The 19615-nt window shown below is 59.2% G+C and overlaps 1 protein-coding gene across 4 annotated transcripts; it reads right to left on the bottom strand.

Moving 5' to 3' along the window:
• Window positions 1-130: 130 nt before the first annotated feature.
• OBSL1 (obscurin like cytoskeletal adaptor 1) lies at window positions 131-19256 on the bottom strand. Of its 4 annotated transcripts, XM_045559581.1 has the most exons (21): window positions 18143-19256; window positions 16460-16729; window positions 16121-16372; window positions 15675-15977; window positions 15207-15503; window positions 13983-14255; window positions 12523-12795; window positions 11516-11788; window positions 8531-8803; window positions 7472-7747; window positions 7110-7397; window positions 6648-6923; window positions 5751-6020; window positions 5316-5588; window positions 4066-4332; window positions 2998-3110; window positions 2309-2465; window positions 1986-2147; window positions 1546-1650; window positions 973-1242; window positions 131-263 (listed from the first exon to the last, which is right to left on the bottom strand). In XM_045559581.1, the coding sequence occupies exons 1-21, from the start codon at window positions 19161-19163 to the stop codon at window positions 256-258; spliced, it is 5700 nt and encodes a 1899-aa protein (XP_045415537.1). In that variant the 5' UTR covers window positions 19164-19256; the 3' UTR covers window positions 131-255. The 4 variants fall into 4 exon arrangements, with proteins under 4 accessions (XP_045415537.1, XP_045415538.1, XP_045415539.1 ...); XM_045559582.1 differs by lacking the exon at window positions 6648-6923; XM_045559583.1 differs by lacking the exons at window positions 131-263; window positions 6648-6923 and having other exon boundaries at window positions 965-1242.
• Between the last annotated feature and the right edge of the window lie 359 nt (window positions 19257-19615).

The raw sequence follows: 19615 nt of genomic DNA, 5'->3' as shown, positions 1-19615 counted from the left end.
GGTCTTCAGTGGCTGGCACTTCCATGGGCCAAGCTGGAAGCACTGCAGCGCTTGGTCCCCTATATCACTCATTACACAGGGGCTCCAGGCAAGGTCTGCCCTCCCACTGTCACACAGAGAGACAGGGAAATGAGCTGTAGCACTTTTATTGTTTCCTGACACTTCTGGTTTCCCTGTCTCCCCACCTGTGCCCAGGGTAAGGGCACACGCCTTCCAAGCTGTCCAAGGACACCTGCCTGGCCTGGTTCCATCCTCCTAGTTACCTGCAGAGGAATGACTCCATGTGGGGCTGGGGAGAGAGTGGGTACCACCTTCCTCTCCTCTGGCAGAGCCTGGGTACCCACACAGGAAGAGTTGGGCCCTTAGCCTCTGCCCTACCCTTTCTGGGCCTCTGTCAGGGCTGTGGGGGCAGGAAGATGGAGGTCAGTTAGGGGTGGGGCAAAGCATGGCATCTGAAGGGAATGCAGGGATTTGGGGTAAAGGGTGGGGCATCTCCTATGTGGAATAGAAAAGACATGGAACTAGCTTAGGAGCGCTCTGCCCAGGCTGATGTTGAACTTGCTGAGATGGGCAGAAGCCAGCTGGGCAGCAGAGAGTGGGGTGGGGGGTGGGAGGTGGGGAGTCGGGGGGGGGCACAGGTTGGGGGCACAGACCAGGGATGGATAGGTGGGAAGGAGAGGAACTAACAGAAATGGGGGTGTTCAGGAGAGACAAATATGGTCCAGAGGCAGCAGGGAGTGAGACGCCCAGACAGGAAGGGGCAAGGGGTGTGGAAAAGTGGGAACAGCTGACTTGAACCAAGAGGTTCCTGTTGAGAACTCAGGGTCCCCACCAATCCTCAGCCCAACAACACATCCCAGAACTGACTGCTACCTGAAGCCCTGGAAAGCCTCCCATAGGTGTGTCTTAGCCCACCAGCTCTCAGGCGCCCCCTCCTGCCCCTCTGACCTCTGCCCAGTTGGCTTTACTCACCCTCTACCAGCAGCCGTGTGTGGGCACTGTCCTGGCCGGCCTGGCAGCAGTAAGCGCCCTGGTCCTCAGGTCGCACGTCATGGATGACCAGGCTGTGGGTGGGGCCGTGGCTGCGCATCTCATACTTGTCTCCTGGGCACAGCTCGACCCCCTCCCGCAACCAGCACACGTGGCCCCCCAAGCGGGACACAGTCACCTCTAGCACCGCCCGGCGGCCCACCAGAACTGTCTTCTCGAGAGGGGGGCGGCGGCACATTTGGAGAGGCAATGCTGGGGATGAGGGGCGGGGGCTTAAGTTAATAGCGACACTCATGGCCTCCAGGAGGAGAGACGCAGCTTCCCTCCCTGCGGCCTCCACTCCTGGCCTCAACCCTCCATGCCACCGGTCTGTTTTCTGTACTCCCAACCCAAAGTCCCTTCCCCAGGAAACACGCTGCCCTCCGTGACCTGCCCCAGGAGAGTCCCACGAGGGGAGGGGAGGGAGGGAGCATTCCTAGGACCAGCCGCTAGTCCGTCAGTCCCAGGGCAAGAGATGATGTCCCCTTCCCTGTCGCCTTAACCCCAGTTGCTTACCCTCCACCTCCAGTAGAGCCAAGGACTGGGCGGGTCCCGCCTGGAAGCGGACTTCACCGGCGTCCTCCGCGCGCAACTCGCTCAGCACGAGAATATGTTTCTTCCCTGGGGTTAAGGGGGCGCTAGCGAGGCTGAAGCCGCCTCTGAGGAGGGTTCGGGGATGTGGGTAGTGCCGGAGAAAGCCCCTGGGTCGGTTCGGACGCCTTAAATGTGCGCTAGGGTGGGCGGCACCGGGATGCGGAGGGGGAAGAGCGGCGGTCCGGGACTCAGAGCTGGGGGCGGGGGAAAGACCGGGGGGCGGGAGAAGGGCCGGGAGGCGGGGATCGTGGGGCGGGGTCCGTTCTGGCCGGAGGCGGGGCTTATCCTGGTGGGGCGGGGTCTGTCTGAGCCTGGGTCGGGGCAGCAAGGGGCTAGAGAGGGTGGTGGAAAGGCGGCCAGACCTTCCTGTCGGATGCGGACGCGGCCTCCGGGTTTCAGGGGGCGGCCTCCGAGCTCCCAGCGCCCCGTGGTCTCGGCATCCGACACGGTGCACTCGAACGTGGCGCCGTCACCTTCGCGGGCGCTCACCGACCGGAGCTCCGAGAGAACAGCCACTGCGCGCTCTGGGGGGCGGAGTCCGGGGCTTGAGGTGGGGGCGGGGCGGGACAGACCACGCCCACTCCCCCAGTCTGTGGAAGCACCCAGCGTCAGCTCCCGGGAAAGAACCGGTCCGCGACTCCGGTGTCCCAAGCAGTGCCCTGCCCCAGTATTGCCCCATACCCACCGCGCACTGTCAGGCGGACAGGCCCGACGCAGGCCGTCCCCACCGCGCAGCTGTAGGTCCCGGCGTCCGAGGGGCTGCAACGCCGCAGCTGAAGAAGGCGGCGCGTGCCGAGGGCCTGGAGCCGGAGCCGAGGGCTGGGGGTGAGCGCGCACCCGTCCTAGAGGCGAGAGTTGCGGAGGGTCGAGGCGAGCCGAGCTGGGCACAGACAGCCCGGCCGCGGAAGGCGGCGGCGCCCTCTGTTGATACCAAGTGGTCTCTAGGCGCATTTATGTGTGTCTCATGTTCCCTAGGCTGGCTCCATCCGTCCCACGCCTTTGGGGCCGCCCCAGGAACTTCTTAGAGATGTCACCCTTTGGGGACGTTAGTGCCACGAAGGGGCACCACAGGCTCAGGAAGCCCAGGGCCAGATACCGACCACACAGAGCATGGGCGCGGATTCTGGAATTAGGCAAACCTGGACTCAAATATGGGCTACCCGTTTTGTCTGCCATTGGGCAGGTAACTTCTCCCCACTGAGCGTCAGTTTCTTCATAGATGATAACAAGACCTGCCTCCTAGGCTTGTAAGAATTAAAGGATTAAATGTAACGTCAATCTTGGCACACATCCACTCCATGCGTATTAGTTGTTTCTGTTTGGGGCATTATTATTGTTGTTATTATGCTGAAGTGGTTTGGGCTGGGTTCTGACCTTCTCCCAGGTAACATCAGCCAAGGTTTGGGAAAGCTCCCACTCGAGTGTAGCTGTGTCGCCCTCTGTCACCTCTAGGTCCTGTGGCCCCCGCACAATGGTCACTGGGACCTCTGGGAGTGGGAGAGGGAGGACAATGCAGAGGGAGCAAGGGTAAGGGCAGGATGGGGACCCAGCCTGCAGGGACAAGGACACACTTAGGCACAAGCAGTCAATGGTGGACACATCTAGACAAGGTGATCAGTGGAGGCCATTGTGAGTGAGGGATGTGCTGGGACAAATCATCCAAGAAGGATGCTAAGAATACTGGTCAGTGGGGGACACAGAAGGGCCAGAGAGTCAATGAGGCAGGAGCAGCCAGCTGAAAGTCACACTTTGAGGTGGTTAGTGGGGGACATGCTGGAGGCTAGGAGGGAATTGGAAAACTAGAGCAGAGATGTGAGTGGAGCCACCCACAGATGGGCATGGTCAGTGAGTCATGCTTGGCTGGAGTGGACAGTAGGAGGCACTGGTCAGTGGGGGCACAGTGGATTCAGGGAAGCCATGGGGGGCCCTAGAGCAGGCATGGTCAGTGGGGAATATGTTGGGACTTAAAACAAAAATGGGGGACAGTCGGGCAGAGTTGTTAGTGTAGTCACCCTTAGACAGGCACAGTCAGTGGGCTGGAGGGACTGGAGTGGTCACAAGGCACACTCAGGCAGGCGGGGGGGGGTCACATGGGATTACTGAGTGGTTGGTGGGGCCACATGTAGGCAGGTAGACAGTAGGGACCACACTGGCATAGGCATGCTCACAGTGGCATGGTCAGTGGTTTGCAGGGCATGGGGCAGTCAGGGTCTACATGGGACTGGAGTGGTCAGAGGAACCACACTCAGGCAGTGCAGTCACTGGGGCCACACAGGGCCAAAGGGTCAGGGGAGCCACACTCTTGCAGGGAGGTCAGTAAGGGCCACATTGGGACAAGCATGGTCAGTGGGGGCCACACGTGTAGAGGGGTCAGTAGTCACACTCAGGGGGTCAATAAGGCCACACGGATCACCAGGCAGGTTGTAGTCTTTGAGGCCACACCTCTCACAGTGAGTCTGGCTGCACAGCGCAGGGAATCCACCATGAAGGAGACGCAGCCCGAGTCGGCCAAGCCCAGTCCATTCAGTACCAGACGGTGAGTGTGGCCCTCCGCATGAATGTGGCACTTGGGTCCCGGCTGCAGCCGGATTCCACCTCGGGCCCACTCCCCAGTCACACCCTCCTGGGACAGCTCCAACTGGAAGGTGGCACTGCCCCCCTCACTGACAGTCACATCTTCCAGAGGCTGCAGCACCTTCAGCTGCTTTGCTGGTGGGGGGAGGTGGGAGAGAGGGAGGATGAGGCCTCTAGCTCCGGCAGAGGCTGCAGGGGCTCACCCTCCCCCGGCCCTGCCTGCACGTCCCAACACCCTACCTAAGGCCCTGGCAAAAGGAGTTCAGAACCAGGGTGCAGGAAGAAGGGAGCACAGCCAGCCAGACTTGGTGCAGGCGCCATATTGCGGTTAGGAGAGGAGGATGCAGGAAAGGGGTGAGTATGGTTAGGGGGTTTTGGGGTCTGGGTGAGGGGTGCTGTGACACCAGAAGGAGCATGGAATTTGGAGTCAGACACAGGGATTGGAACCTAGCTCTACCACATAGTTGGTGTGCTGTGTGATCTTTGGCAAACTGCTTGACCTCTCTAGGCTCTAGCTGTCCCAATTGTACAAAGTAAATAGCATTGGGGCATGGGTTTATTGTGACAATGACATGAATGAAATAAATTAGGAGAGAATATGTATCACCAGTGACAACACTTCACCAAGCTCTGTGTAGACATTTTTCATGTTATCCCAGTTAATGTGCTCAAAGACCCTTGAGGAAGGGATAAGCCCCAGTTTTCAGGAGACTTGGCCCAGAGAAGTTAGGTAACTTGCACGAGGTTATCCAGGTAATAGAGGGCTTGAGCTTGGCACGGGCAGTGCGGGTGCTATTTGCCAGCCATCCCTGCTCTTAAACAGGCACGTGTATCCCTGGGGCATGTGACTGAAGGATAAGCACGGCAAGTCTTTCTGGAATATAATATTTATGTTTATAGCAAAGCCAACTTGGAAATACGAAACGGAATGCAAAATCCACATAGACTTCTAAGGTAACTAGAAAATGTTAGAAAAAGAAAAGGTTTGCTTTGGGCAGGCTGCTGCAGGTTCCTCAGTGGTGAGGGGCACTTTGGTGGGGGTCTGAAGGGCTCTGGGACAGCCAGGAAGGGCTGCGCTGTGGGGCGGGTGATGTGTTAGGACAGGACGGGGCACTCACGCCTCACGCTGAGCCTGGCCAGGGTGCGATCGTGGTGGCTCTCACAGCCGTAGGTGCCCTGGTCAGCCAGTATGACACCGTGGATGAAGAGGCGGTGGATGTGGCCATCCTGGGCCATGGACAGGCGAGAGTCTTGGGGCAGGGGCTCCCCACCTCGCACCCAGCGCACGGCCCCGGCTGCACCCACTCGCCCTGTCTCCACCTCGAGGCAGACGTCCTGGCCTTCCTCTGCCCGCACGTCCTGCAGCCGCCGCAGGAACAGCAGCTCCGTCTCTGGTGGGGAAGAGGGAGGAGGCTTGGAGCCCAGCGGGGGCTGGAGGCTGGCCCCTGCGCCATCCCACTGGCCTGTCCCTAGCAGCAGGGCAAGGCTGCTGGGGCCAGGGCTGGGAGTACGGGTACGGGGAACAGAGCATTTCGTCTTCCTCAGGACCAAACCTCGAACGTGGAGCCGGGCACTTGTGGCTGTGCTCCCAGCCTGTACAGTCACGGTCCCCGAGTCCCCCAGCTGGCAGCTTCGTAATGTCAGGGTGCGGCTTGAGCCATTCTGGGCCATCTCCAGCTGGGGCCCTGGAGTGACAACGGCCCCATTGCGCAGCCAGGTGACATCGGCATCTGGTGGGGAGACTTCACACCGGAATGTGGCATCATCGCCCTCATGGACGGTTAGTGGTGTCAACTCTGAGACCAGCTTCACCGGTGGCGGCTCTGGAGGGTGGGGCCAGGCGGTGAGCTGGGCTGGGTCTGTCCCCCTCCCTCCCTTTCACCCCCTCCTCAGGGTATGGGCCCTCATTCCCCAGCTATTTAACAAACCTTTTGTGAGGAATTACTGTGTGTCAGCCATGGGGGTGTCTCAAAACACAAGATGCCAACTCCCTGCCACTCCTTTTGTCCAGCTCCCGTCAACCCTGGCCTGGCACCCCGCCTCTCTGACTCCCTAGTAATAGCAGATCATTTGCCATGGACCCTATTTATAGCATTTGCTTGTCATGACGGGCCTATACGACCAGCACTGTCCCCTCATTCCAGAGCTGGGGCTCAGAGAGGTGAAAAAACTTGGCCAATGTCACACAACTACTGGGGCACAGAATCCAGGTTAGAACCTGGGGCGGTCGACTCCAGAACCCCTGCTTTTAACCACTGGGTGGGCTATGTCTCCTCTTATCTGAGGGTTTCTGGAAAAGGGAGCCCCAAGCCCTCATCCACGTGATAGTCATGCATGCATTGGGTGGAACCAGAGGCAGCGAGGCAGGGGTGGAGGGATGACTGGGCCCTAGAACGGTGGGGGGTGGCCCTTGGGGTGCCAGGGCCTATGGGGGGGTGGCGCACTATTACCTTCCACGCTGACAAGGAAGATGCGGCTGTCCTGGGGCGCGTCGCACAGGTACTCCCCAGCGTCCCTGCTCCGCGCCCCCCGCACCCGCAGCACCTGCCTGGCCCCGGCCTGCTCCAGCTGCACCCGCCCCTGGCTCGCCAGTCGCTCCCCGTCCTTGTACCAGCGCACAGGGCCCCCCGGCCCGGAGAGGTGCACCACCAGCTCTAGGTCCCCGCCTGGGGTGCTTCGAACCCTCGTCTGGGCTGCCTCAGGGGCCACCACCCGCACGGGGGGCTCTGTGGGGTCAGAGCTGGGGGTCACTGGGAGGAGAGGCTCGAGGCTATGAGGGGGCAGTGGAAGGCAAGAGGGGGAAAGGCACTGAGGGAGGTGGGGCAAGGGCTGGACAAGGCGTGCTCAAAAAGTAGGGAAACCTATGGGTGTTGGGGTGCTTCTGTCAGGCATTCTGCCCAGACTATACTCACCAGCCACCTGGACAGTGAAGCTGACGCTCGGGGCTCCAGGGGCTGCCCTGGACTGGCAGGTGTAGAGGCCTGCGTGGGCGAGGCCTGCAGCCCGGATGCAGAGGACACGGCGGGGGCCCTCTGCATGGAGCTCCAGGCCCTCGCCTTCCTGCACAGGCCTCCCATTGTGGCTCCAGAACACGGGGGCACCAGCCCGGGACAGTTCACAGCTCAGCACCACTGGCTCCCCAGGGGCCACACAGAGTGGGCTAGGGGCTGCCTCTGGGGCAAGGAACTGCACTGGTGACTCTGGACAGAGAGAGGAGGGTGTCAGCCCGTGCTTGCCCCTGCCTCCCTGTCCTGGGCTGGCCAGGAACACTCACCAGCCAGGCTGACATTGAAGGTGATGGCTTCATCACGGGTCTCACACACGTACTCCCCAGCGTCCTCAGGCTGGGCATGTGGCAGGGTCAAGGTGCGGGTGGGCCCCTCAGCACCCAACAGCAGGGCGTCTGATGCCTCCACCTCTAGCCCATCCTTGTACCAGCGCACCTGGGACCCAGCTGGAGCCACCTCACAGCGCAGCTCCACACGCCCCGGTGTCCCGAACTGTAGATCCAGGCAGCGGGCTGCTGGGTGCACAATCCTCTCTGGTGGGGCTGGTGGGGACAGAGAGAGGGGCACATGGGCTCAGCCAGCTGACCTCTCCTGCCTCACCTGCCAGATTCTCGGCCCTCTCCCCTTGCAGCACAGCTCTAGGGAATGGTGCCAGGTGCAATCCCTGGGGCACCTGCTGTGTGCCAGGCACTGTGCTAAGCACACTGTAGTTCTGTTCTCACTTACTCCGACCGCCCCCTAGGAGGTGTGGAGCCCTCAGCTGCACTTTACAGATGAGGGCCCGAGGCCTCTTTAGAGGAAATTGACTTGCCCAAGATCACACAGAAAGAGGCAGACCTGGACTCACACCTGGATCCACTTGACCCAGTGCAAACCCCACTCTACACCCACTCCCACTTCCTATCCCCTTTCCCTGCTTTGCCTTCAAGGCATTTATCATTTCCTGACAAACCATCTGTTTTGGTTATTTTTGTCTGTCCACCCTTACTAGAGTGCAAGTTCCATGAAGGCAGGAGGTTTTGCCTTATTGGTTCACTACTATATCCCCAGCATCTAGAACACTGCAAGCATACAGTAGTTACTCAGTAAGTATTTGTTGAATGAATGAATGAATGAATGAATGGTCATAAATGCTGGGTCCCCTCCCACCAGGCCTCTGGTCACTGTCCCAACCTGATTTGGGCAAGCAGGACTCTCTGATGGCTAAGAATGAGGGGCCTAGAGAAGGGGAAAGGGGTGTGGGGGTGAGGAGTAGGGCTAGTTGGGTGCCTGTCCCTCAGCCCCTTGCCTCTCTACCTCCCTGGGGTGCCCCAAAGACTGCCCACCTGTGACAGTGACAGTGAAGAAGGCTGAGTCGTCTCCGGCATCACACACAAACTCGCCCCCATCCTCGGGCAGGGCAGCCGGCAGCACTAGGCGGCATCGTGGCCCGTCCCTCTCCAGCACCAGGGCCTCACTCTCCTCCACCTCGAGCCCGTCCTTGTACCAGCGCACAGGAGCATCCTCCCGGGACAGCTCACACATCAGCACCACACACTCCAAGGTCACGGCGATCAAGGTCACCTCATCCCGGGGGTATATGATCCGCACCGGGGGCTCTGCAGAGTGGGTTCAACCACAGGCTGTCACAAACTCACCATCAGCCTTCCTGTCACCCACATGATAGTAAGGGTAAAAAGTGTAATTATAATAAGCATTTCTTATTTCTCTGAAATCCCTGGGGCCAGAGGTGTTACACAATCTGGAATGCTTTGGATTCCAGAAAGATGCATTTATCATATACCATGCGCCTCCCTCATCCCCCACTGGGGCACCCCCTATCATCGGTCACATCGGCACTTCTGTGGAATAACATGTTACATTCGCCCTAGGCAGGATGCATTAAAAGATAGGTCCATCTTACACATATAAAGATAGAGCTCTATTCACCCTAAGCAGGATAAAGAGTAGAAACAGCTACACAGTGGTCAAGCTCAGGTTTTCCTGAAATGACTTTGAATACCAAACTTGTAAAAAAAAACTTTTTAATTTTGAGAGTTTTTTGAATTTCAGAATTGTGGATACAGGAGGGTGGATCTGTAATAGCGAACACTTATGCACTGCTTCCCGAGGTTCCAGGAGACAGTCCTAAGCGCTAGACTTAGTAACCCTCACGGCAATCCCAGGAGGTGCGTATTGCGTTATGCCCCATTTTCCAGGTGAGGGAACCCGGGCACAGAGTGATTAACTTCCTTAAGGTCGCAGCTGGCTACATCTACTCTAGGGCAGGAGGAAGAATTGCCATCTGTTAAAGGCAGGCTCAGACTCTGCAGGCAGTGGTAGGAATTCCAAGCCAAGGTTTGCAGGAACTCAGTAATGCTTTCTGCATCTGTGCATGAGAGTTGCCAACACCTGTCTGAGAGTTCCCCAGGGATGCTAAATGGTGGTTCTGGGAGCTCATCTCCAAGTGCTGGTCACTCCTCCACAGAAAGGGAGCCATTGTCAATATTGGAGGTGACCAATGCCTTTAGCCCAGGCCTGCCCACGCACTCATGCCGGGGTGGTCCCCCAGAATCTTCCAAGTTTCCAGGGGACTTTAGTGCTCCTTTAGCGTTTGGCCCCCTTGTGGCTGGGCCAAGGAACTGCTAGCTTCCCGGTTTTGTAGGGGGTGCGTGGGCAGACGCACCCACAAGCAGGCACTCAGCCTTCCGCCTCCATGGGGACTCCTGCCCCGGACCCACATAACCCACCTCTCCCAGTCGGCTTGCTCTAAGAGGCTGGAGGATGCAGGCTGGTTTTCCGGGGCCCAGCAAGGCCAGGAGATTGCAGAGTCAGCTGCCCAAGGATTAGGGGAGGGGATGGGGTGGTGGGTGAGCACAGGGTGCAGTGATGGTGGCTTGGGTGCCTGCATGGCCCTGGGACTTCAGCCTGGCATCAGACTTGGTTCGCTCTGGCCTGGAGGAGAGGTGGTGTTTGTGTGAACTTCCCTGAGAGGAGTCTGGTATAGGCTGGAATTTGTGCGGCTGTGGCCATGATGTCTGGCCAGGACTGGGGGTGGGAGAGGGTGAAGGTGACTGGCTGCAGGACAGAACATGTGCAGAACGCCTCTCTGGCATTGTGGCTTATGTGAGCCAGGCTGTACTATCTGGGGTGCAGGGAGGGGGAGCCCTAAGGAGCTCAGCCTGGGCTGGGGCAGGGAAGGGGAAGGGATGACAGGCCTGTCCCAGCAGTAGGATGAGCACTCCAGTGCAGCCATCTTCTGTCCCACCAGAGCTGCCTAGGCGGCCCTGCACCCCCTGACCCCTCCACACACACTGAGATTGGCGCTGTTAAGCCCTAGCCCCAGAGTCACTTCTGCAGTCGTCCTGTGCTTCCCCCAACCCCCGCCTTGAACATTCCCCTCCAACCTCCTGGCCACGCCCCACCCCACTCAGCTCAGCTCCTGCTCCAGTAACAGCTTTGAAGGAACTTCCTGCTCAGCCCCACCAGGACAGCAGCCCCCAGCCTCCGGCTCTCTATGGTGGCCCTCAACAACCCACACCGAGACCCTGTGCACTCCGGGAAGGAAGCGACCGTGTCTGTCTGCGTGCTGCTGGCTCTTGTGTGTGGAATGGTGGCTTTCTCCAAGGCCCTCCCTGATCCGCCTGCTCTCCTCTCTTGAGCCCCCTGCCCTCATAGCACTTATCACCAGGTGTCACTGTATTTATTTGCACGTTTATTGGTTTAACACAGGGGTCGCAAACTCAAATGCCCGCAGAGACCAGGTCAGTCAGGTCAGTGGCTGAAGGGTCGAGGCGAGGCAAAAAGGAATGGCGGGGAGGCGCGAGGAGGAATGTGGGCCCCGGTTACGGGGCGCTGCTACTCAGTGCCAGCCGTTCGTCGCCACGGGGGGAAGCGTGACCAGAGCCGCCGGGTCTTCGGCTTTTTCAAGAGGACGCATAACTCCGGATTGTTATTTGAACTGTCCTGACTTTGGTATGACTCTGCAGGCCAAACAAAGCACATGTATGGGCTGCGTGGGGCCCGGGGACTGCCCGTTTGCGACCCCTGGCTAACAGCTGCCTCCCCGCTAGACTGGCAGCTGAGAACTGGGACTGTCTGCGTTACTCACCAGTGACGCCCACCGCCTGGCCCAGAGAAAGCGCTCAGTAAATGAGCTGGTGGCACATGGCCAGTCCTGGCCTTGGGCTCTTCCTGGCAGGAACCCTGGCACATGCACCCACAGCCCACACCGCCCTCTCCCCAGTGTGCTAGCAGGGGACGTGTGGCCAGCTCCCCTAGGGCTTGGGGCTGTCCTCTGGTGACCCTGAAGAGTTCGGGTGGACCCACACCTGTGACAGTGACAGTGAAGGAGGCCGACTCATCATCGATTTCACACAAGTACTCGCCGGAGTCCTCGAGCTGGACGGCGGGCAGCACTAGGCGGCGCACGGTGTCCTCTTTCTGCAGGAGAAGAGCAGGACTCTCCACCACTTCCTCGCCGTCTTTGGTCCAGCGCACCTCAGCCCACGGCCGGCACAGCTCACAGGTCAGCACCACGCGCTCCAGGCGCACGGCTGCCACATACACCTTGCCGCTGGGGTACACGATCCACGAGGACACGTCTGGAGGACAGGGACAGCCACTGTTGGGCATGAGGGGCTGGGCCTGGAGCGCCCTGTGCCCCCCTGATCCAGGTCCTGTCCCTACTCATGGAAGCTAGGCTCCGTGCTAAAGAAGAGGGACCTCCTTTGGACTGTGGCTCACAGCAGCTTAGGCAGTTATAGCTGGAGACACACAGTCCCCTGAATACAGCCATCATGGCCAGTGAGACACACCCACAGTCACCAAAGCACATTAGACATTGTGCTGTGCAGCGCAGTGGGGACCATGATGACAGCCTCAGCTTTAGAAACACTCCACATTCTCTGGGTTAGGACAGGGATAGTATGAAGGGTAACACCGGGGAGAGGAGAGTTGGGTCCTCACATGCAGCTGGGGTCCCCTGCAGGCCTCTGAGATCTTCTGACCCCTCCCATGCCTGGAACCACCTGCCCTAGACCCTGCCCTGCACCAGATTTGCATCCCCGAAGTTCCCCTTGGCAGGGGCCTTCAGGAGCGGAGAAGGCAGGGCTTCCCTCCAGGTGTGGCCATGACCGATGTGCTCATGGCAACCATTTCCTGAGTCTGACTAGATCTTGGGTGGAGGAGCAAGAGAGATCCGATCAGCTAGGGTAAGGGCAGCAGGGGCTGGGAACAGTGACCCAGCAGTGAAAGTGTGACAGCTGCTCCAGTAGGTCTGTCCCACTGTGGCCTGTGACAGTTGCCCTGTCCCACCGTGACCCGCCTGGTCCCCCACCTGTAATGGTGACGGTGAAGTAGGCACGCTCCTCTCCTGCGACGCACTGGAACTCGCCCCCGTCTGAGGGCTGGGCGGCAGGCAGCACCAGGCGGTGATGGGGCCCTTCACTTTCCAGCATCATTAAGTCGCTCTGCTCCACCTCCTGCCCGTCCTTGTACCAGCGCACGGGGGCGTCCTCTCGGTCCACCTCACACGTCAGCATGACGCACTCAGAGGTGATGGCATGTACAAACACATGCTCCCGAGGGTCCACAATGTGCACTGGGGGATCTGGGTGGGGAGCAGAGGTGGGGTCAGACAGACACCCCCCACACACACAGGACATGAACTCAAACAGGCTGCGTGGCCAGGAGACAGTCTCCACAAAGCACTGGGGGAGGGCTAAGGCCACACTGTGTAGGATTCCAGGGGCGATGACATGGGATACTGAGGGCATGGCAGATCACGTAGCACCTGAGTGCTCCTCCATGGGTCTTCAGAGGATCACAGGTGGCTGGGCGGGGACATGGAGGGAGGGAGGCTCAGAGAATTGGTACAGTGGCAGCCACAGTTTGTCCGGGCTGAAGGGAGGTGACTATCACAAGCCACATAGGGCCATGCTTCCTGCTTCTATTACAAGGAAGCCCCCAGGATGGGCAGGAGGTAGAGAATGACCTAATAAATGGCAACAGTGAGACAGCCGTTCCCTACATGTAGTGAGTTCCCTGTCACCAGGTAAATTCGGGTAGGGCCACAGACCCCCTGGCAATGGTGCTGGAAATAGGACTTCCACTCAAAGCGAGATGAGTGGGCTCCGTGGCTCCCAGACTGCCCTCCCAGAGAGTTGGCACTTGGTGAACAAGGACCCCAAGGCTCCACCCTGGAGATTCTGGCTGTGGACAGTCCAGGGGGCCTGGGCATATGCATTTGTAACAAGCTCTAGGGTGGTCCTGAAGCGGCCATACCATGGTCTGCCTCACGAGAACCACAGAACCACTGCACTTAATGTTTCTGTGGACTCTGACCACGTGGGGCAGCTGGAGAAGCACAAGCCCAGGTGTGACTCTGAGCTATGGTGTTTGCTGACTGTAGGACAATGAGTGGGAGGTCACATAACCTCTTAGAGCCTGTTTCTTTATCTGTGAACTGCAAATATATTGCCCCTCATCTAGTTGTGAAGATGAAATGAAAGTGTATATTGGACATACTTAGCCTAGTACTTGGCTCAGAGTAGCTGCCCAGGCAATGTCAGATCCCATCTCTCCCCGTCATAATTGCATCTTTCCCCCACCCAACCCAGCAGAGGGTATGTGCAGAGCAAGTGTGCTAGAGGGTTTTGGTGCTGAAACCCATCCCCGGACTCACTAGGCTCTCCCTGGAAGGCACCTCCCCTCCCGCAGGCAGACCCAGGGGTAGGGCTTGCACGGCCCCCAGAAACAGCCTCCACTGGAGGAGTCCAGGCTAGCATGGTTCCTGACCTCGGACGGTGACATCGAAGAAGGCTGAGACCCCTTCCGTTCTGCACTCAAACTCGCCGCTGTCCCGCACCTCGGCCTCCGGCAGGATCAGGCGGTGTTTGCGCCCATCCACCTTCAGCACCAGTGACTCGCTTTCCTCCACCTTCTGCCCATCCTTGTACCAGGTGGCTGGGAAGTCTGCCCGTGAGAGCTCACAGGTCAGCACCACCCTCTCCGGGGTCGTGAAGGTCAATGACACCTTGTCCTGGGGGCTCAGGATGTGCACTGGGCTCTCTGCGTGGGGAGAAGCACAGATAAGCACCCCTCTCCAGCTGTGCTCGGTATAGTGGTGGATGCATGGTTTGGCTTACATGCCAACTCTTAAGAGCAGTGGTTTTGCTGTGCATAAGAATTCCTAGGGAGCCTGCTAAAAATGCAGAATTCTTAGACCCCCAAGCGTGCAGGCCCCCTGGCGTGATTTTCATGTCCGGACCCAGACCACATTTTGGGAATGCTGCTCTGGTTGCCCTCTGCCTGCAGCACTGGAAGCTATCACCTCAGGGCCCTGTGCTTGGGCGCCAGTGGATTCCTTGACTGGCCTTACAGACTGCAGCAATGGGGAGATGGCAAATGCATGTTCCTTGAACTTTCAGCTCCACATCTCCCATCGTCCCGGAGAGAAGCCTCATTCCCTCTCCTTCCCTGTTTCAGCAGGTGGCATAATAGGATTTGGAGCCAGACTGCCTGGGTTCATAATCCAGCACCACCACTCATTAGCTTTGTGACTTTGGCCAAATCACTTAACCTCTCTGTGCCTCACTTCCCTATCTAGAAAATGGGGATGACAAAACAACCTATCTTGCAGGGCTATTGAGAGGATTGTGTTAACCTATGTAAAGTGATTAGGACTGCCTGGCACATAGGAAGTTGCTATGACAATGGCAGGTATTAGATAATAGGGCAGGTGGGCTGTCAGGGACTAGTGGCCAGGGTCTGTCTCTCTCAAATGAAATGACAAATGTGACAGAATTCTGTAAGCCACAATGCACTCCAGAGAATTGAGACATGATGCTGACAAGCCTGTACACAGAGGTTGAAATCGGCCTTCTGGACCTGAGCCCTCAATCTGAACCCATCGAAGATGGATGCTCCTTACTCTCTGGGCCCAGATGTGAGAAACGGGAATAGCATCAGACTTCGGTGTTTCGACCCTATCTGCCCACCCAGGTCCCTACCAGCACCAACCTTGGATGGTAAGGGCGGCTGAGTCCTGCACACCAGGGCAGCTGAAGCCCACCAGGGCCCCGCTGTCCTGGTGCTTGACTGCTTGCAGGATCAGTCTGTGCTGCAGGCCCTTCTGCTCCACACGGTACCGCAGGGCCCCAGGGGCCACCTGGCCCTCTGGCTCATTACTCTTGAGCTCTTCCCCATTAAGGAACCAGGTGCCCTGGATGATGGTGGAGAGATCAAGGGAGAAGACGGCATCTTCCCCGTCGTATACCTGCACATCCTCCAGACCTGCCACCAGGCGAGCTGTGGGCACTGAGGCAGGGACAGAGTGTAGCCATCAGAATGAGAAGGGACGGCAGAGGCTCGCGGATGGAAGGCGTAGGAGAAGACAGGCACTGAGGGCACAGTAAGGGAAGAGGGGTGATGGGGGACACAACTTGGGGTGTGGCTACCGACGGGCAAGGTCTGGCAGGGCCGACTCACCGAGGTGAGCAGAACCATGGAACACAATGTGGGGACTGCGGCCGTGTTCGCTGACGGTGCAGACACGGAAGCGGTAGTCACCCTCGGAGGGCACACAGTCCCCCGGCACCTCCACGGCTCCGGCCTTCTCAATGCTGAAGCACTGGATCCAGTCTTCGGAGCCCACCTCCTGCCGCTCCAGCCGGTAGATGAAAGGGGTCTCGGGAGCTGGCTCGGGAGGCTTCCAAGTCAACAGGACCGTGTTCTTGTGGCCCTTGAACATCTCTGCCAACACGGGGGGTCCCGGGGGACTGTGCTTGACGCCTGAGACCAAGGCAGGGATTGTGTTCCAGCCTTGCTCAGGCCTCCACAGCCCTTCCACCTTAAATCCACTTCACCGACTCGGCTGTGGCATCTGGTCACCCTCCCACCATGACCCTCCTGTCCAGAGGCCTTCCTGCCCTCACATTTGACTCTAAGTAGGGTGGTGGTACGGGAGTTGCCCACGCTAAAGGTGACCTCTCCGGCATCTTCTCGGGTGACTCCTGGAAGGACCAGGGCATGCATGTGGCCAGAGCTGCTCTGGCAGGTGGCTGGCAGCTCCTCGCCATCGCGGCTCCAGTGCCCTTCAACCCCAGCCTCTTGCGTCTCCACCAGCAGCACCGCGTTCTCTCCCTCCAGGACATCAAGCTTCCGCGGCAGCCGCTTCAGGATGGGCCCTGAGATGTGGACAGGAATCCATCAGCTGGGACTCTGAGCACCTGCCTCAGCCTCAGCCTCGGCCTCCTCCCCACTGGCCAGCCGACCTTTGACCGTCACGTTGGCCACGGTGCGCACCCGGCTCCGCATCTCACACAGGTAGACGCCATCGTCATCCGCCTTCAGCCTGTGGATGATGAGGCGCCGGACGGTGCCCTCTTCAATCTGCTCGTACTTGTGGCAGGGAAGCAGCCGTTGGTCCTCACGGAACCAGGCCGTGGGGATGCGGGCATTGGGTACTTTACACTCCAGCACAGCAATCCCATGCTCCCTGCCCTCCACGTCCTGCAGGGGCCTCGTGAACCGGAGGCGTGGCTCTGCAGAGACAGGAGAGACAAGAGAAGGCTCTGGAGAGGAGCCAGACTAGGAGGAGGACTCCTAAACACACCTTAGCTCAGGCTGGTGGTCTTTGCCTAGGGCCAGCAGGCGTGTGGAATCACAGGAAAACCACCACAGCGGAAGTCAGATGGCCTAAATTCTCAACTGGCCCTGCACTCACTGACCACATCACCTTGAGTAAGTCCATTGGAATACTGCTGGGCCTCAGTTTCCTTACTTGTAAAACGGGGAAAGGGAGGGAAGAGGATGGAGCAGAACAGTGATTTCCAAACTGTCCCTTGGGGTCCCTCAGAGGCACCCCATATATTCTGCAAGGGTCTGAGATGAATTGAAAGTATTTTAGCCCTTTTCAAAACTGTATTTAAAAAAAAAAAAAAAAAGTTGGAAACAACCAGAGGGTTAACATGGGTTGCTGGAGAAGCAAGTTTTTTGTGTAGCTCTGGTAAGCTCCTCTTGCCTGCCTGCTGGGCTTTTCTTCCTGATGGGGCTCCAGCTCAGCAGAGGCCTGGACAGTTTGTGCACATCGAACTGTACCAGTGAGGTCAGCACTGCAGCCCAGGTGCTACATGTTTGACTTTGTGCCAGGCAGGGCTCAGGAGAAATTGCCAACTCTGTTTTCTCCAAGGGAAAAGTTGGGTAATAATTAGTGCAGGTGTAATCCCTTGAGTTGTGATGAAACCCTATTATGGCGTTTTAACTTCTAGTGTGAGTTTGGGATTTTTGTTTTCCTTTGAATTTTCTGTTTATGAGGACTGTAAGCATTTATTAGATATTGCTGGTGATTCAACTTTGACATATAAATTTTCTCTCCTTCACCTTCCTCTTCTTTCAAATCTGGGGAGCAGCTTAATAAAAGAATAGTCAGAAATTGTAGGACACTTGTCCTCCTCAAGTCTACCTTTCCAGTGAACCAGTTGTTTCTCACGGTAATGTTTGCAGCAGGGCCTTCCCCACAGGCTTCAAAGACTAGACCTGCTATGAATGCAGCCTTCACTACAAATGTGTGTATTCAATGAAACAGCCCTGTTCTCACTGATTAGCTTTGTAAGCATGGTATCAATTCAGACTTAGCAATTTACACCCACAAAATCTGTCTCATATATTGGGGCTCCAGATGTGAATGCAGTTGGGGAAGCTGGGTTAAAGTACCAATGAGAAGACTGAGAAGAGTTCTAGGGCCCTCAGGGCTTGTATATTAACCACTCCCTTAGTGGTTTTCCACCATCTCCCTCAGAATCACTTGGGGAGTTTGTTAAGAAGTTTCTGGTACCTTGGAGACCTACTAAATCCGAATCCCTGGAGGGTGGGAGGCAGCAGGAAACGGTATTTTAATATTCCTGCAGACCCTCCCCACCTCCAGTCTTCTGGGCAGTCCTGGGCACCTGGGGTACCTTTAACATGCAGCTGCACTGCGCTGAGCGTCTGTCCCGCCGAGTTGCGCGCCGCGCACACGTAGAGCCCGCGGTCCTTGGCCTGGCAGTAGAGCACCTTGAGCACGAAGCCGCCATCGCGGTCTCGGTACATGAGGCGGCGGCGGTCGGGGAGCAGCGGGCGGCCCTCCCAGTGCCATTCGATCTCGGGCTCGGGCTTGCCCATCACATAGCAGCGGAACTTGGCGTGTTTGCCCTCGTTCACCCAGAAGGTCTTGGGCGCGCACTTGAGCGGCTCCACCACGGGCGCAGGGGCCTCCTCGGGGTCCTCGGGCGGGCTCTCGGGGGGCTGGTGCACCTGGAGCAGCGCGCCGGCCTGCGCGTGGCCGTGCGCGTTGCGGGCGTGGCACACGTAGACGCCCGAGTCGGGCAGCCGCGCCGCCAGGATGCGCAGCGCCAGGCTCCCGCCCGGGCCACCCTCGGCGCGGCCTGGCTCGAGCACGAAGTGGCTGCTGTCCCACACTTCGTCCAGGGCCATCCCGTCCTTCTCCCAGTACAGCGTGGGCTCGGGGAGGCCCCCCACCTGGCACGTCAGCACCACCTCCGCCCCCCGCAGCACCCACTGGGACCGCGGCCCGGTCAGGAACACCGGGGCGCCCTCCCCGGCCCCCGGCGGCGGCGGCGGCGGCAGCGGGCGCTCGGCGGGCTGGAGCTCCGGCTCCGGGGGCGGCGGCTCCAGCACGGTGACTGCGGCCGCCGCGTAGGCCTCGCCCGCCGCGTTGCGGGCGCGGCACACGTAGACCCCCGCATCGGTGGGCAGCGCGCCGCTCAGCAGCAGGCCGTGCTCGGCGCCATCCGCGGGGAAGCTCAGGCGCTCCGAGGCCGCCAGCTGCTGCCCGCCCTTCTCCCACACGACAGTGGGCGGCGGCTCCCCCAGGACCACGCACTTAAGCTCGGCCTCGGCGCCACTTACCACCCGCACAGGCCGCGGGAAGCGCAGGAAGCATGGGGGGCTCCCCTGATCCCCCGAGCCCGCCTTCATCGCGGCGGCCCGCAGCGGCGCGGGGGAAGGGCGGGCGGGCGGCGGGCGCGCCTAGGCCGGGAGCGGCGGCGAGAGCCCTGGAGGCGGGGCGCGTCGGGGACCGGACACGGGGACCCGCGGAGCTCTCCCCTGGCCGCCCGCTGCCTGCTCGCCTCCTTACCCTCGGCCCGAACCGCAGCTGTGCGGTGGCGGCGGCGGTTTCCGGGCAGGAGCCCAGAGCTCAGGGGGCAGTCCTTCCTGTCTGCCTTTGCAGTGAGGGGCCCCGCAGCCTCCTCCGCCCGTGGCCTAGCTTCCTGCTCTTAGGAGCCTCTCTTCCCAGCCCCCTCCCACAGCCTGGGCCTCTTTCCCCTCCTCCCTCCCACCTCCAGCAGCCAGGTCCCCAACCGCCCGCCAGGCTTGGGCCTGAGTGGCAGAGGCGCCTGCAGCTGCCAATCCCAAAAATATTCTCTGAT

This window comes from Lemur catta, chromosome 8 (genome assembly GCF_020740605.2).
Source record: "Lemur catta isolate mLemCat1 chromosome 8, mLemCat1.pri, whole genome shotgun sequence".
NCBI lineage: Eukaryota > Metazoa > Chordata > Mammalia > Primates > Lemuridae > Lemur > Lemur catta.
Note: the sequence above shows the minus strand (reverse complement) of the source record. Positions and strands in the feature narration are given on the sequence as shown.